General features: G+C 39.1%; 1 protein-coding gene across 1 annotated transcript; it reads right to left on the bottom strand.

Moving 5' to 3' along the window:
• Window positions 1-1,890: 1,890 nt before the first annotated feature.
• On the bottom strand, window positions 1,891-3,576 carry LOC142618832 (acetyltransferase At1g77540). Its single transcript, XM_075791869.1, has 2 exons — window positions 3,204-3,576; window positions 1,891-2,212 (listed from the first exon to the last, which is right to left on the bottom strand). The coding sequence occupies exons 1-2, from the start codon at window positions 3,534-3,536 to the stop codon at window positions 2,141-2,143; spliced, it is 405 nt and encodes a 134-aa protein (XP_075647984.1). The 5' UTR covers window positions 3,537-3,576; the 3' UTR covers window positions 1,891-2,140.
• Window positions 3,577-19,017: the final 15,441 nt, after the last annotated feature.

The raw sequence follows: 19,017 nt of genomic DNA on the forward strand, positions 1-19,017 counted from the left end.
AGCCCTTGTCCTATATTTGAAAAAAGTACTCAATGTTCAAAGTTCTCACTTCTGCTAGGTGTAGGAGATATGATTGATAGGTAATCTTATTCCTAATTGTTTGTTTGATAGTTTGATTCCCGACTCGCACTATGATGAAAGTTTCCCCTAATTTGAACGTGTTTTTGGCACCAAACTAAGGAACATGTCGCCACAGCATACTCTACTGTGTGATCCAAGAATCAGTCTCATTCCGGTTTCAGTTATTCATATATATATACCACAACATCGAGCCCGAGACCTCACATATGAGGTCCTTTTCCTTTACATTTTCCGCTTTCGTCCTCCATGTCATTCTGCACCGAGTTGCAGACATTGTGATAATAATTAGAACCACTAACCATTCTATATGGAATGGTCAGATGGTGTGGGAAGCTTTGGGCAATTAGTCTAATGTATTCCGACCAAGTAAGGCAGATAGCTTTACGAGGAATAAGATGTTATATTGCTGAGGAGAAATCAATGAGGAGATGTTAATCAAGTGAAGGGAGATTCGATAACCTTTTAATAATTGTTGAAAGCATCATTGCTTCCTTATTAATAATCAAAGTGAATATTGAGCCAATTACCCTCCTTTAAGATATCGTTTCCAGATATAACATAGTATTAGCTAAGTTCAAGTTTTAAAGATAAGTTGACTTGAACCATTAACATTTGCCATACAGTAAACCACCACCTTTTTTTAATTATTCGATAGATATAATGGGGGAAGAGGACTTGGACTCTGAATGTTTTTATTGGAAACACTAGGTAATGTCAATTGAGTTATAAGGTTCTTGGCTACTTGTATGTAACTATTAAGAATGAAGAAATGTTACTATTCCACCAAAAAAGTTTTTTTTTTTAGTTCAAAATTGTCTGTACAATAAAGTGTTAATCCTATAAGGTCAAGGAAGTTGGTACCTTGATGACAAGGGAGCCGACAACTGAAGCCTGGCTAAATGGTAGTTGTAACCATGGTTTTAGAAACTAAACCGAACCAGCCGGTCTAATCGGTTCAACCGAGAACTGGGCACCAATCTGGTCTGGTAAAAAGCCCCTAAACCAATGAAAACCGGCCAAAATCGGTCAAAAATTGAGTTAAACTGGGAACCAGAGGCAAACTAGTTTTTGCCCCGATCGACCATGGTTGTAACTATAAGGGTCCTATAATATTGAAATTTCTTGTTAGGTAAGTATTGACCTACATGAAAGGAGTAACAATCAGGGCATTGTCTTAGATGACTAAATGACAAAAATATACAATATTTACCACCAAAAAAAAAAAAATGTACTAGTTATTGGGTAAAAATCCATATACTTCTAATGTCTAGGACAAAAATAACACATTGGTTTGAACTCTTCTTTGGTGTCAAGGTAATAGCTACGAAGAGCCATTGACTCTCGAGAAAGGATAGAAGCATGAGACCTTTTATGAGACAGACAATGCATTACAGACGTAAAATTCAAATTATATATATATATATATATATATATATATATATATATATATATATATTATTCATTTAGGGGGGATAAATGATGAATCTAGCTAGATAAGTCATAAGAGTATGTATCATTGGATGTTGAAAACAGCCCTTTTCAGACATTTGTTCGACATTTGTTCAGAAATAAAATGTTCCAAATGTTACTGAAAATTCTTGCCCCATTGGTCTTTTTTTTTTTTGGGGGGGGGGGGGGGGGGGGGTTTGGTTACCTAGACAATTATAGCTCAACACAGTGGCACAATAGATGAAGCCTAACTACTTAACAGAACTGGGTTCTTATGGAGGGATCTAAACAAGGGATTCCTTCCCTTCATGTAGAGCTAGTATATTTCTCATTCAAAAAAAAAAAAAAAAAAAAAAACCGTTTCGTCGCTCATCAAAGATATTACCTTGAGCAAGATAAATACTTATTACTCAAATTACAACCACAAGGCATAGAATGAGACGATTACACCATCTGCAGACACAGCTTAAAATATGACGTCTTCAGGCTTCAAATGAAAAAAGAAAAAAACCCATTTAAGATGAGAAGAGCAGAAGCAAAAGAACCTCCACTTAGGTTTTACAAATGTCATCCTCTATTACAGTATTACTCGCTGATGAGCCTAACTTATTCATATATTGGACTTGAGATCCTCCGAGTACAAAAGAGAATTCCAAGTTGGATTCTTTGGAAGAAAAGTGTCCTGCCAGTAAATAAAACATGTGTAAACTCATAGCACAGCCTAGAAAATACCATCCAAGTGAAGACTAGCCAGTAATTCTTGGTGCAAAGGAATTTTGAGAGTAACATAAGCAAATTACTGGGAATCATTTTTTATATAAGATGATCAAGGGGTATTATCGAAAATGATCAAGCTTAAAATGAATCAGGAATACTATCAGCAACCATGTAGCACAATCAAACAAGTAAATACGATATCCAATGACAAGTTGACAACATATAAAGGAATATTTTCAATTATCCTGATAATCAAGGATTATGTGGTTAAAATTTGCTTTGTCAATCCTGAAATTTCGAGCATAGCCACCACCCAAAGACAGCTGTTGCAAACTAATCAGGTTCCTCTCTGCACATCTTCATTTGAACAAAATATGAAAAGGAACACATACAACCCCAACCATACAATCTTTAACAACCATAAAGTTTATTCTTCTACGTTTTACAATTTCACAAATGAGCCCCACCGATGCACCTTAAAGCCATCTTCTCTTTGATTAAGCACCCGTTAGCCTATGTGCAATGCAATGCTACGAATGAATCATTTATAAATAAAAATTGGATGACACCAAATTGTAGTATGCCAAAAGGATGAACCTAAAATGATAGACAGCTTTTTTATTTCCTCAGTTCAGGGTTTTTGTGGTTTTGCCTAGGTTTGTACCATGAATTATAACTGAAACATCAGTATCCCAATCACTACAGAACTAATAATAAGAGTTATCAGAATTCTTTGGATAAGCAGAATTGTACCCAAAATCAAAAGAATACCCTTTTTTTTAATCTCAAAATTTTCAATCCCAGAATTATCCAAAAAAATAAGAGAAACCCAGTGAAACCCAACAAATCAATTGCAATTAAACCCAGTTAAACAATCAAATTGAAACCAAGTATTGAAAAAGAAAAACTCAATCACAGAGCAAAAGGGTATTGATAAGGGTCGGTGTGGGACTCACAGAGACGTAAGAGCAGGTGGGTATGACTGATAAGGAATGAGATTTGGCGTGGTTGAAGGCAGCAACGCAGAGATGAGAAGCCAAGCCTAAGCCTCTCTTGGAAGATGGTACGAAGGTGTGGACTATGTCCATCACTTTCCCATTATCTCTCATCACGTACTCTATGTACGCTTTCTTGTCTTCAGTCTCGAACCTGTGCTGGGTTTCGTTCCACACGATTTTTGGAACCTCTGCACCACCGCTTCCTGTTCCCGAAATGGTTGTGCTTGCTATCATCTCTGTTTCTGCGTGTGTTCGGAGTTTTTTTTTACTGTTAATAGCCACTGCTTTCATATGATAAATTAATAATTGCAATATATACCGACAGGATACTGCTCTATAATCTTTTTTATTTTAAGAAAATGACACTTGTACGCAATGCATGTAACTGGTCTAGCTCAATTATCTAAGCAAGACAGTGATTAATGCGATAAAATTTAGTTATAAAACTGGTTGTAGTCTAAAATTATAATCTTACTTAATAAAATAAATATTATTATATATTTTAAAACTCTAATCGTTGAATTGCATGTTCTTTACGCTTTTAATACATATCAAATTTTGTGTAAATCAAATATTATTTACTATATGTTCTATAAATTTATATTTTATGCATAATTTTAAATTAGAAAAATTTACAATTTAAACAACTTTTTGATGAGTGATGACATAGCTATTAATTTTTGATTTTCTAAAAATTTTGCAAGTATAGATGATATAAAAAGAAAATGTAATCTAATGGTAGATTTATCAAAATTCACCTCCAATAAAATGATATTGAATAAGGTTGTAGTCTAAGATCACAATCTATTTTGTAACTAAACTTTACCATTTTTTTTATTGATAGTTTGAGCCCAGACTACTACAATTTTGCTTGGAGCCAAAATTTGTCTTTCTTTTTATTTTATTTGTAAGGGTCTTATAGTCATTGAAATGTAAGACTTTTGGCTATAATGTCTAATCAATCTTGATATTAGAGCACTAACATTTGCTATTCTAAAAATGCTAATGTTATCGATTGTTTTAAAATTATGTCATTTTAATACACTAAAAAGTTACTTTATTATTTTAACATATTATCTTACAATACACCTTATATCACATTTTTTATTTTACCATTACAACACATTAAAATAGCCTTTTAAAAAAAACCACACAAAAAAAAAAACAAGCTACCACCTCACGACCCAACATAACCGGAAAAAATGCAAACCAACCACCAAAATTAACTCATCCACCACTAGCCACCGTAAAACCAACACAAAATCAACCAACCACCAAAAACCTAAAATTAGATCAACCCAAATAATTATTTCCAAACACTCGTACCCATAGCTAAACACCCACACCCACTAGCAAACAACCCATAACCACAAAAGCACCAACCACCACCAAGACAAGGGAGTCAAGGGATGCAAAGAGGTTTAGATCCAAGAAATTAGCAGTAAAGCAAAGAGACTATTTGTGTTGATGCCCACTTTAGCAAGGAGGCCCAATAATAGGAAGAAGCCCAACAATATAGGAAGAAAGAGTTAGAAAATTGAAAAGAAAATCATTAAACTCGAATGGCAGGAATAATGGACCATAGGCCTAAAAAAATAGCAAAAGGGCCTCAAAGAAAGCAAGCGGACCCAAAGGAGTCCGAAGAAAGAAGTGGTAAACCCATGGGTATTATGAGAAATGGAAAGCAAGCAAGAATGGGCCGAAGGAGCCCAAAGGAAGGAACTAAGTATTAAGGGGTTGGTGGAAAAGCCCATAAACTCCGAAAGTAAAGTATGCAGTAATTTGGGCCAGGGAAGCCTAAAAGACTTAGTAAAAGCCCATGGGAATGAAGAATTGGAATGGGCCGGGGATGCCCAAGGAAATGAAATGGGCCGAGGATGCCCAAAAGAATGAAATGGGCCGAGGATGCCCAAAAGAATGAAATGGGCCAAGGAAGCTCGGAAGCGATGAAATGGGCCAAGGAAGCCCAAAATAGCATGAGTACTAGCCCAATGATAATACTGGGCTACTGGAATTGAGCAAAAGGAAAGCGTACAGCAGGCTCAAAAGAGGCCCAGCAAGCATAAGTCAAATAATAGCATGACAGGAACAACGGGATGGCATGGCAAAAGTGTCAACCGACCCGCAAAAGAGGGTAAGGAATGGATTGGAGAAGGAAAAGCCCACGATCAAGCAAGACCCAACCCAGGAAAGAAGTAAGACATAAATAATGAAAGCTCAGAGACTCATCCATGCCACAAGAGGTCAAGAACGAGTAGCAGAATGTGCAGACAAGCCCTCAGGTCATGGCAAACGCATGACCAGTAGACAAGCCATGGACACACATGGAAGTGGAGCACGCACAAGGCTCAGACACCACCAACTTGTACCCAGCCAATACAAGAGTGGTGGACCATGAGTCAGAGGTAAGAGAGGGTATGATCTGGCGGTGGGGAGAAGGGGAAAGTTTATTCTAGGGTTCCCGCTTAAGCTCTTTTGGGGGAAATGTCATGCTAGATGACATACCACCCAAAAGAGGGAAAGATGAGTTGGAATCACTAGGTGCATGCCATGTGGAATAATGATAGAGAATGCCCACCCTCATCTGAATGGGAATGCCACGGTGAGAAAGCAAACAAAATAAGACTCTTTTGTCTGGGAATGGGATGTGGCACGATCAGCACAGGTAAGTGGTGATGATTGGGCAGCTGACAGACCAGCAGGTGGTCTAGGAAAGACACCCATGCCAAGACAAAAGCAGTTAAGGGGTAAAATAGTAAAAACTCGTCACGGCAAGCAGTATAAAAGGGCATCAGCCATGCACAGTGAGGACACGACAACGACAACAACAACATAACCACAGAACAGAATGGAACAAAAGAGAATAGAGAGAAAAGAAAGCAAGAAAGGGAGTGAAAGTTAGAACAGAAAACTTAGAAAGAAAAAAAAAGGAATTAGAGAGAAAAACAGAGAGTAAACAAGAGTGTAGTAGTGGGCATGCACTAATAGGCTATTCTCTTCTCTCCCTCTAAAAGCCTACTCTCTAGTGAGAATTAAGAAATTTGAGGATAAGCCATTTAGACCCATTCTCTCAAAGTGGGTTATTTCCATGGCAGGATTTTCCTATGAGATTACCCACATTGAAGAGTGGTTGACTTAACATTGCAAAGAAGTCAAGCACGGCAGACTGACCGTTCTTCCTTTATTTTATTGATAAGAATTAGTGTTGTTTCCTTTTTTTATTTATTGTTATCACCTTATTTATGTTGCATTTATATTACTGCATTGCTTCTTCCTTTATTAAGAACATGATTTAGCATTTTTCGTTTTCTGGTTGACAGTAAGCATATTCTCCTTATTATTGTCATATTACATTTGCCTACCATAACTCTTTTGTAACAGTTTTCTTTGCTGTGAGCGCATGTCCAAGGTCTTAGCAAAAAGGGGCTCTAGCTTGTGCACAAGCTAGCTTGGGGTATGTTGCAGTTAAGCCAGTCCCGACTCTCCTACCAAGAACTATTGGGTCGTAATGTAGTAGGAGGTAGCCCAACCTGTAGTTGCGAAAAAGGCCCACCACATTTAAATTGGCAACTTCACTGGGGAGTTGAAAAAAAAGATAGGGAAAGTAGACAAAACCCCTCGCAAGCTATGCCCCCAAGATCAAAAACAACACGAAACATGAGTACTATGCTCTTACAGGCAAAGTCAAGGCCAATAACTCCCTACCAACACCAGCCCAACCAGGTGGAAGGTGTCAATAGAGCAGGGGCTGAACCTCAGCAACAGCAAAGGGTCCCCATTAACAATGCCAACGTTTTTATCGAGGTGTTGCAGTCATTGCAACATTCGTAGCAGCAAATGATGGAAGAAATTCGTCAAATGAAGGCGGACAAGACAAAGGAAAAAGGAAACTAGAATGACCCAGAGCATGCAGCAGACAAAGAGGAAACCCCAGTCAGAGGTGCTCCGCAGAATACAGAACAATGTTTTATCATTATGGCCGAAGTTATAGCGCTCTTAGAGCAAGAAAGGGCCAAAGCGCCTAAGGAAAGGTTTTACGCGAGAAGACCTCCTTACCCATTGAGAATACTCAGTAAGCCATACCCCGAGAGGTATGAGCCACGAGTTTTTGCACAATACAAGGGCAGATAAGGAAGTGTCGTCAAGCATATGAGCAAGTTCATTGTGTGACTGTGCGTACACCTAGTACAACAGTTTGAAACCAGGGTCAATCCCAACATGGGATGACATGGTGGACGTATTTTGTACTAAATACTTTCATGGAGAAGAAACAGTAACACTCGTGACTTTGCAAGCAACTAAGTAAAGAAATGGAGAAGATTTGATGGAATACATCAAAAGGTTCAAAGACATAGCACTTGATTGCTATGACCATTGCGAAGAAAAGACGTTAGTAGAAATGTGTATGGGAAACATGATTAAGGAGAGCTGTAATAGAGAATCTAGAAATCTCCTAGTTTGCACGGTTGTTGCAGAAAGCTAGAAAGACCGCTCAATCGGTGAGACCAAGTTTTGACAGGAGAAATACTCCATAAGTTATGGTAGTATCCATTGGCAAAAGAAAGAGAAAGTTTGACAGGAGGGAGTATGATATCCCTTTGCTGCTACCATGTACCCCAAAAGAGCTAAACCTGCTCCTAGATAAATGGATCACAGATGGAATTTTTAAGCCTAACCAAGTTTCCAGAAAGCCTACTGCAGAAGAGCGGAGAGACCCACGTTTCTGCCACTTGCACAATTTTGTGCAACATCCTACCGCAGAATGTTGGGCGCTTCGTAAACTGGTGCACCGAAAAATAAAAGAAGGGACTCTAGAGCTATCCCAGCCAGAAGTTCAAAGAAACCCACTCCCGAGCCACAAGGGGAAGGGTGTAGCAGCAGTTGTCATTTGCGCAGATCTAAGGGAAGACGAAGAGGAAAGGCTAGCCTTGACTGCCACAGCAATTACCGCCTTGCAAAAAAGTTCCAGGTTCAAGAACTTGTTTGATCAGTTGGGACTTATAGCAAATGAGCGAAGGATAGCCATAGAGGCTTTGGTGAGTATTGCCTCCGGGGTAGGAATAAATGCTTGATAGCAGAAGTTACAGATGACAAGACCCTCTTACAAGAGGAAAATGAGATCACTTTCAGTATTAAAGATATGAAAGGGGGGTACTCAGATCATAGAAGGCCCCTTTACTTAGTAACATCCATAAATCAAATCCCCATCAAGAGAGCCTTGGTGGATACGGGCGCTTCCGTAAACCTCATCCTACTAAGTACCTTACAAGCAGCAGGAATTTCAGAAAGAAAGATTCAGGGATGCCCAATGGAAGTAACAAGATTTAGGGGAAGAGGCAAATATACCGCGGGCCACATTCAGCTGTGGTTAAAAGTGGGACCAATAACCTCTTTGGCCCGCTTCCACTTGGTAAAACGGAGGTCTCATACTAGGTGCTATTGGGAAGAACGTGGTTGCATAGCACCGACTGGTCCCATCCACTTATCATCAGTGCGTAAAAGGAAGGTTGTGGTGAGCCTTTTTGTGATTTTTGGGCTAGACTGCCTCCTACTGTACTGAGGCCCGAGTGTTCTGGATTGGAGAGTTGGGACTGGTCCAATTTCAACCCACCTTGGGTCGGCTTGTGCACAAACTATGCCCCTTTTGCTGAAACTTTGGTCACATGTCTATGGCAGGCAAAACTGTTACAAAAGAGTTATGGCAGACAGATGTAGGATAACAATAATAAAGACACTGTACTTCTTGTTAGATGAAATAAATAAAGAATCCTTAAGAAAAGAATGATATGACAATAAGTAGCATGTTATGGGTGAGATTACAAAGACAAGAAAGGAGATAATTATGATAAATAATAAAAGCAAAAGAAAGAGATTAGTCTGCCACGTTCAACTGTGTTACAGAACTAAGTCCAAGGAGGAAACCACTTCCTCAACGTGGGTAACTTCGCAAGAGGATCTTACTGTTAGAAATTACCCACTTTAAGGGAACGGACCTGAATGAATTATCCTCAAACAAATCTTTTATCCTTAACAGAAGGTAGGCTTGGAAAGGGAAAGAAGGGATTAGCCTATTGGTGCATACCTGTCATTTTACACTCTCTACTTCTCTTCCATATTCTCTCTCTTTTCCTTTCCCGTTTTGTTATTTTGATTCTCTCTCACTCCTTTTCTTTCTTTTTTAGTGCTCACTCGTGTAGTGTTATGGTGATGGTGGTGCTGTGAGTCTTTCTTAATAGTTGCTACCGTTGTGTTAATGATGATATTGTGCACGACAATAGCCCTTTATATACTGCCTACCATGACTAGTTTTTACTATTTTACCATTTAAATACTTTTTTCTAGGCGTGGGTGTACTTCCAAATCACTTACTGGCTTGTCAGCTGCCCGGCTACCACCACTTACCTGCGTTGGCCGTGCCACACCCCATTACCAGAAAAAGAATTCTACTTTGTTTACTTGTTCACTGTGGCATTCCTATTCGCAATAAGGTGGGCACTCTCTCTCTCTTTATCCCTCATGGCATGCACCTAGTGGTTCCAACTCATCCTCCCTCTTTTGAGTAGTATGTCATCCCAGCAGGACATTTCCCCCAAAAGAGTTTGAATGGGAACCCCCGAATAGGCCTTCTCTTCTCCCCACGGCCAAACTATACCCTCTCTTACCTCTGACCCATGACCTACCACTCCTGTATTGGTTGGGTACAGGTTGGTGGTGTCTGGGTCTTGTGCGTGCTCAACTTCCATGTATGTCCAAAACTTATCTGCTACTCATGCGTTTGCCGTGGACTGGAGGCTTGCCTGTGCATTCTACCGCTCATTCTTAACCTCTTGTGGTGTGAACTGTTTTCTAATCCTCTATTCTTTATGGTTTGCTTCCCCCAAGGGCTAGGCCTTGCTTGATTGTGGGTTTTTCTCTCTTTTAGCCTACCATTTGTTCCTTTCATTGGCTTGCTAGTTTTCCTGCCATGCCATTCTATTATTCATATCGCAGTGCTATTTGATCCCTACCTACTGAGCCTCTTTCGAGCCTATTGTATGCTCTTCCCTCAATTAGTTACAATGTCTCAATATTGTCATTGGGTTTATAGTCATGTTGCCTTGGGCTTTCTTGATCCATTACATTGCTTGTGGACTCTGTTGGCCCATTTCTTCCTCGTTGGGCATCCTAGGCCCATTTTCCTTCCTCTGGCGTCCTCGGCCCATTTTTAACTCTACATTCTCATGGGCTTTTACTAACTCCTTTGGGCTTCCCTAGCTCAATTACTATATCATTCATCCTTGGGGTTCATGGACTTTCCATCAACCCCATACTTTCTTACTTCATTACTACAGGCCTACCGCGGCCCATTCTCACTTTTCTACATCACATAATGCCCATGAGTTTACTGTTTCTTCCTTTGGGCTCTTGTAGGCCCATTTGCTTTTCCCAAGGCCCATTTGTCTCATTATTCCTGCCATTCGAGCTTGATGGATTTTTTCTCTCAATCCACTAACTCTTTTCCTGCCCATATAGTTGGGCTTCTTCCTGCTGTTAGGCTTTTCAAAATGAGCATCAACAAAGGCTGAATGGCAAAATGATACAAATAGAGACAAATCCATCACCCTTCAAACAAGCAAAGGCTCATCTGGTAGAAACTATGTTCTACGATAAGTGGGTGCCATCGAAAGAAAGCTCAGTGTCAAAACCACAAGGCAACTTTGTGCCTAGGTGGAAAACGTTCAAGACGACCCAGAGCCCGATCTAAGGAGACTATTAATGTTAAAAATGAAAAGGAAGGAAGCGCCCGCTTTAGAATCAGACGATGCACCACAATGCGTCAGGGTTCGGGCCCTTGATGGCAGAATTGTCCACAAGTTATGAAGGTGCGTGGGGCCCACATGTGATACGCAAGGGGGCCCCAGACAAGGACCTCAGCATAAAAGTTTGGTGTGCTGCGTGGCTCAATAAAGTTCGGAAGAAGAAATTAATACGAAGAAAGAGGAGGAAATTACAACAAAAAAGGATACACAGGTAGCAGCAGAAGAAAGATTGGAAGAAGTTGACCTGGGAACTAATCCACAAGAGCCAAAGCCCTTCTCAATAAGTTCAAAATTATCAGAGCAAGAAAAGTTAGAATTAATATTGTTGTTGAAAGAATTCAAGGATGTTTTCGCGTGGGATTATAGCAAGATGCCCGAGTTGGATCCCTGACTAATGGTGCACAAGCTAAAAGTGGATCCCGAGGCTAAGCCAGTGGCTTAGCTTGTTGGAGTGTTCCACACTGAAATAGAAGAGCAAATAGTAAAGAAGGTGCAGAAGTTGTTGGCTGTGGCTTTCATTAAGCCCATCTAGCACCCAGTTGGTTGTCCAACATTGTGCCAGTAAAGAAGAAGAATGGGCAGATAAGGTGCTGTGTAGACTTCAAAAATCTCAATAGGGCCTACCCAAAAGACGAATTCCCGCTGCCAAACATGGACCTGTTGATAGACTTTGTAATACGAAATGCCATGTTTTCCTTCATAGATGGCTTTAGAGGATACAATCAAATTCGAATGGCACGAAAAGACGCGAAGAAGACTGCTTTCAGGACTCCCATAAGCAATTTCTACTATACAATAATGCCTTTTGGGTTGAAGAATGCAAGCGCAACTTACCAATGCACTATGACGACCATATTCCAAAATATGATGCACCGTGAGCTGGAGGACTACGTGGACAACATAGTCGTGAAGTCAAATAAGAGAGAAGACCATGTCAAAATATTGAGAAAGGTGTTTGAAAGATGTCGAACCTTCAAGTTAAGAATGAATCCCCTTAAATGTGCCTTTGGAGTATCTTCTGGGAAATTTTTTGGTTTCTTAGTCCACAGCAGAGGAATAGATGTGGACCCAGCCAAAGCCATAACCATAGCGACCATGAAGCCCCCTACCACGGTGAAAGAACTAAAGAGTTTTCTGGGAAAAGTCCCATACATTCGAAGGTTCATCCTAGGTTTAGTATTAATCACTTCAACCTTCGCGAAGTTACTCAAAAAGGGCAGAGCTTCGCGTGGGGAGAAGCACAGCAAACAGCCTTCAGAATGCTACAGCAGATTATGATGAACATTCCCATGGTGCAAGCCCCGATCCACAAAAGGCTGCTACTGCTCTACTTAGCCACCAGCTCGTATGCCATAGGCGCGTTGATCACCCAAGAAGATGGAAGCGGTGTTGAGCAACCAGTTTACTACATAATCCGCACTCTAAAAGACGCGGAGACTCGCTATCCCAGGGCAGAGAGAGCATGCTTGACAATAGTATATGCATCACAGAGGTTATGCCATTACTTCCTAACCTATGAGGTATGGTTGATGAATAAGTCCCACACAATCAAGGCTCTATTGCGGCAGCCAATCCTCTCTAGAAGGATATCCCAGTGGTTGTTATAGTTGTCACAATATGATTTGAAGGCGGAAACACCCAAAGTAGTGAAGAGGCAAGCCATAGCAGACTTATTGGCACAATTTCCAAGAGAGGAGGAATTTCTACTAGATGACGAAGTTCTAGGGGAGGTAGCCACGGCAGCAGTAATCAAGGAGCAATCGGTAATGAAGTTTGACAAATCCTCGACTGCCCACTTAGGAGGTGCGGGAATAGTCCTATATCATGAAGGGGATGAGGTCGTGGCGCTCTCATTCAAAATTGGAATTTCCTTGCTCAAAAAATACTGTAGAATATGAGGCTTATCTTACCAGGCTAGTTACAGCCCTTGAAATAGGGGTCAAACATTTAAAGGTGATAGGTGACTCCAACCTAGTGGTTTGCCAGACCAAAGGAAGCTTTTCTTTGAAGGAGCCTAACTTAGCCCCGTATAAAACAATAGCCCAAAAGATGGAGGAAAAATTCTCAACATTTAAAATAGAGCATGCTTTGAGAAGCGAAAATTCTAATTTTATGTATATTGGCAAATTGAGTGCAATAACATGTCTAGTATAAGATATTTATGTCTTAGAACAGTTTTAGACATTGCTCAAGTTGATATAAGCCAAGATTCAAGAACATTCAAACTGCAGAAAGAAAAATTTAGAAACTGCTAAGCTCAACCGATTGAGAGACAGGTTCGACCAATCGAATTGTGATTTTTGGAAATTTTAAATCAAGCCCGAAAGCCTATGAAATGTTTAGGATTTGAGTCCAACACTGCTAGGTATAAAAGCAAAACCTTAATATATGTTTTCAGGACTTGTGAGTTACTCTTGTGAGATTTGAGAGATTTTGTAAACTTCTAACTCAACAATTATCTACCAGAAAGAAGATCCAAAACACAAGTACCAGTGGAGATAAGTTGCTGCAATAAGATCAACTACTGCTAATGATCTAAACCTTTGGGTGGGATCTCAAAGTCACAAATAGGAGCGTTTGTATGCAACATATTCAGAATAGAAGAGTCTGTAGATTCGAAACTGCATGTGGTCACGTAAGTAAGTACTACAAGAGGTAACATTAAATTTAGGGTTGAATCTATTGTAAACAATTCCATTCTATTTAGTGAATTTATTGCCTTGTGAATTGTTTAGGTCAAATCCTCCCTAGGTTTTTTATCACTTGTGTTTATTACTTCTCTGCTTTATGTGATATGATTGATATTTGTTTAACCTAAATCTGTTTATTTGAACTAAGTAATTACTTGGCTTTAAATTAGGTTTGTTAATTCTTGTTTTTGCAAATCCGTACTCAAAAACCCATAAAGAAGAAAGCCCAATAAAAAACAAGGCTCAAAAGCCCACATGAAAGAAAGCCCAATGAAAAGCAAGGCCCAAAGGCCCGTCGAGAAGACCGAAGAGCAAGAAAGGCCCAAAGAAAACATAAAAGAAATAAAGCCTAGACTTAAGCTTGGGCTAAGAAAGAAATGCAAGGGAAAGTGGTCTACAACAGAATACAAATCTGCTGCAAAATACAATTCTTTAGTAGAATGACTTTGGCAGAATAAGGCCAATTGGGTTTAATACCCTTTGATCCAATAAACACTATTTGGCCCACAAAGGCCCAAATCCTTTTATATAAAAGGATAGGATTGAAAACTAATATTAAGAAACACAATGAGAAGAAACAAGGAACAACAAAAAGTGTCAACAATAAGAACTGCATGAAGGAAAGAAAAGCCAAACCAAAGGAAATGAAAAACATAGCAGGAAACGCATGAAGAAATAAGACAAAGCCAGCAATAGAAAATGTGTGAATGAGAAAGAAAACAAAATCAAAGAAAAAACAAAAGAAAACAAGGCAAGCCCAAGAGCCCATACCCTCTTCCATAGAGAACAAACACAGGTAGAATAGACATTCAGCAGAACCAAACAAAACCAATCGACTATAGCAAAAATGGCGTGGGAATGAAAGAAGACAAAAACAGAAGATAGTGAAGCAAGCACACAAGGGCTAGAGTACCACCAACCTATACCCAACCAATACAAGGGAGGTGGGCCTACGGTCAAGGGATTTAAAGAGTGTGGTTTGGTCGTAGGGAGAAACTGAAAGAAGAAGAGACCCACAACAAAAGCAGTACTTAAAAAGAAACCGAGAAAGAAAGAAGGAAGAAAAGGAAAAAATATAGAAAGTGGTAAAAAGAAGAGAGGAAAACATAGCATAAATAGAGGCATGCATCAATAGACTATTTTTTTCCTCCCTCTCATCAAACCCTCTCTTTGAAGTCCCCCAAAAGTAACAGCTAGTAGCCATTTAGTCATATTCTTCAAAATGAACAATTTTAGTGGCAGAAGCCTATGACAAGGTTATTCAAGTTCCTTCTTGGTTCACTTTTTCCACAGAAAGATACCACACCTGATGTTGGTGGCAAATACATTTAATTTTCACTCAATAGAACTTATATTTGTTGTATTAGCCATTCTGTTGTGGCATCTTTTACTATAGCTGTTGTATTTATTATTCTGCCATGGTATCTTCACTTGATGTACTAATTATTTTGTTGTAGTACCTTTTTTATCATATCTATTGTGATAGTTGTTATACTAGCTAAACTTTTTCTGCTAAAACTTTCTTAATTCTCTGTTATTACGTGTTTTTCTTTTAACATGAACTAATCATTATTCTGCCATATATAGATATGTTATTTACTTTATGTATGTGTGTGTGTGTGTGTGTGTATTTGAGAATATGCTAACCTATGTAAACTAACATTTGCTTGATGAATATTTTCTTTGGGTTTTAGAGTTGCTTATGTGCCAAAGGTAGAGAAGTATTTCTGCAATAGAAAATGAAGAGTAGTCTTTCACGTTACAGAAAAGTGCAGAAAACTTTACTACACAATAGAAAGTTTTACTACACAGTAGAAGGCTTTACTACACAGCAAAAGGTTAAGGAAAGTTAGTTCCATAGCAGAAGCTGGAAAAATGTTACTTATGCAATAGAGGATGGAGAAAAGTCACTCACTTTGTAGAAAAGTACTGAAAACTTTACTATACAACAAAAAGTTAAGAAAAGTCAGCGGCAAAATAAGCCCAGTTTGCAACGTCATCCTTTTGACGTTGGACTCAATGTTTGCGCACAAACTGGCAGATGCAGAATGGGACCTTAAAGCCCATTCCGCAGAAGCATCAACCCCAACTTCCTTCTTAGAAAAATTCTAGACTAAACGTTGTCTAATAACATCAACACACGTGTCTAATGTACGAGAAATGTGAAAATAACCCTCAACATTTTGGTGACTTCACTAGGGAGTTGGGATCAAGATAGGGATAATGAGATATTTGCCCCCTGCAAACTTGTTTTCAAGTACTTACCAAAGCAAGACATATAGATGCCCTCCAAGCTATACACTCGGGGAAGTTTCTAACCTTTTAACCTTTTGATGATTCATGATATCATGATTTACTAAAATTACTATACTTCAAGAAATATTACCTGTAGTAATTTGGTGTGCTAAAACCAAATCTAGTGGAGAACATGTTTTCAATAAGAACAACTCCAAAGTTAATATGACCATTTTATGGAGCTTCCCACCCTTGGTCGAATAAAGGAAAGCCTAAACAATAGTTATTTTGTATCAAATAATGATTTAGAAAATCTCACCAATTATTGGAGTTTAGCTTACCACTTACACATATTGAGTTTAATGTAGGAAACAAAAAATAAAAATTGTTGAAAAAGAAATGTTATCGTATATCAAGACTAGATGAACATTCTATCAGTACCTTGCATGATTTCTATATATTGTCTTCCAATAAGAAATTATATATCTTGGAATTGCTAGTGAATACCAGCACTTGAAATATGCTCCCAATGTGAAAGGCAAAGGTCGAATAGATTGGCTTTAATTTGAGCATGTATTTATACTTCTTTGATTCCCAATTGTTAATTTGGAAAAATTGACTTGTATTTTATGAAAAGTTGAATAACAACTTGGAACTTGGTACTGTGGAGGTGAATTTTAATATTTGGTAACATGTTGGCTCCTTTCATAAAGAAGTGCAACAATTCATTTGGAATTCACCAAAATAAAATAAAAATTAATTAAATTATTCGGTTGAATTGGTGGTACAAAACAGGAAAGTATCCAAAACGTCATAGCAGTACCATGGCAGAATTTTATGGCACATGACATTACAGCAAAACAGTTCCATAGCAGAATTCTATAGCAGAATATCACAACAACGTTATAGCAGGACAATACTGCAGCAAAATTCTGTGGCAAAATGAAGCAACGTTGAAACAAAATAGTATCATGAGGAAAATGCTATGGTAGAATATTGCACAATACAACAACAAAATGCACTCTACAGTAGAAGGTGGAAAAATATCACTACAACACTATAGAGTTCTACAACAGAAATATCCTGAGAACTCGACAGTAGAAGGCCCTTACAATAGTTGTAATATTTCCTATACACAAAGACTAATAAGGTCAAGACACTTGGGGTATCCACTAACTTTTCTCTTATTATTTTCTACATTGATAAACTAATCTAGTAATTCTTTCACAAAAAAAGAGAGTTTAGAGTTGATATACAATTGCAATAGAATGAAATAATTAGGTAGTAAATTTTATGAGTAAATAGTGCAACCCCAAATTTTTAGCTAAATTTCAAATCCTATTAACGCTTACAAATTATTAGACATTAATAATATAAGCAATTTGGTTGAAATTTCCTATTCTCAATATTTTATCAAGAAAAAAAAAGGTTATATAAGACTTCAATTCTAACATTATGATTTTGACTTGTTAAACATGGATGAAGTTTTGCAAATAATTCATATAATAAAAAGGAGATTATGAATAATTTAGCTTTAAAAATAATAATTGATGAAGTTTATTATGTGAAGTATTATTGTTGAGTGATGAGGATAATTTTTTATTTATCGACATAAGGGTGCTGAACCTTCCTTACGCTTAAACTGATCCCCAAAGGGATGATCGACCCCATGGGCCAATTAATCAGGTTTGCGATCTAGTCCCCAGTCCCCAATCCCGAGACCCATCACCCTAGGGTTTTCATGGGACTTATGTGGGGTCCACTCATATTCCTTACATGGAAAATTACTTGCACATCACGATCAAAGACCCTATCAAACAATCAAATCTCCTATATATGGAAAAGTGATCCCAAATATCTTGGGATCCTTCTCTCTACAAGGAAATTCCCCCGTATCAAGGGATCTGGTTTAGCTCTCCGCCACTATATAAATCACAAACCCTAACCTTCTTGAGGTACGTGAATTCTCCCTAGCTACTCTTGAGTTCTTGGAGATTCTGCTATCATTGACTTAACCTTCAAAGGGTCTTTGGCAGGCACCACACCAGTGCTCTATATTTGTTTCTTCTCTTTTATTCTTCAGGTACACCCATTGACACGTGCATGGGTGATTGACTCACTAACGATTTTTGTGCATCATCAATTGGCGCTGTTTGTGGGAAACGACTGATAAGCCATATCATTGTTTCAAGGACAAAGAGTTGTACGGTCCTGATATGATCAATGGCCACCACCAACCAAAAGATAGAGAACCTGCCCAACGCATTGGAAAGGCAAGTGCAAACCCTCACCACAATAGTTGAACGACTCACTCAGAAAAACCACGAGTTGGAACGACAATTGGAGCAGCGGAATGATTAGGAGCCAAATGATCAGAATGATGGACAAGATAGGGACGAACGCGACAATAATCGTCCCCCGACGAACGATCACCAAGAAAGGGGTGACTGAGAGGAAAGCAATGCTGTTAGTAGTGGGACCAACAGGATACCAGTCGTCCCTCCGAGCTGGAAGTCATCGCGTTGCGCATAGCACAAACGATGCAGACGATGAAAGAGAAGATGGATATGATGATGAGTGCCTTGAAGGGTCGGGTGTCCACTAGCTTGGATGAACTAGTCCATCGTACGAATACTCCCTTCACTGCACCGGTCACATCCTTCCCCCTTCCAGCCAAGTTCAGAATGCCACAAATGGAAGCATATGATGGGTCGAAGGACCCCCTCGACCACCTGAAGTCGTTCAAAACCCTCATGCACCTGCAAGAAGTCCCGAACGAGATCATGTGCAGAGCCTTCCCTATCACACTCAAAGGACCAACCGGAGTATAGTTCTGCAAGATAGCCCCCAATTTCGTCTCAACCTTCAAGGAACTAAGTGGGCTCTTTGTCACGCATTTCATTAGGGGTCAGTGCTATAAGAGGCCCTCAGTAAGCCTCATAAACGTCAAATAGTGGGAGGATGAGAGCTTGAGGTCATATGCCACTCGATTCAATAAAAAGGCACTACTGATTGACAAAGCCAACGATAAAGTCCTAGTCACAACCT

This window comes from Castanea sativa, chromosome 12, assembly GCF_040712315.1.
Source record: "Castanea sativa cultivar Marrone di Chiusa Pesio chromosome 12, ASM4071231v1".
Taxonomy (NCBI): domain Eukaryota; kingdom Viridiplantae; phylum Streptophyta; class Magnoliopsida; order Fagales; family Fagaceae; genus Castanea; species Castanea sativa.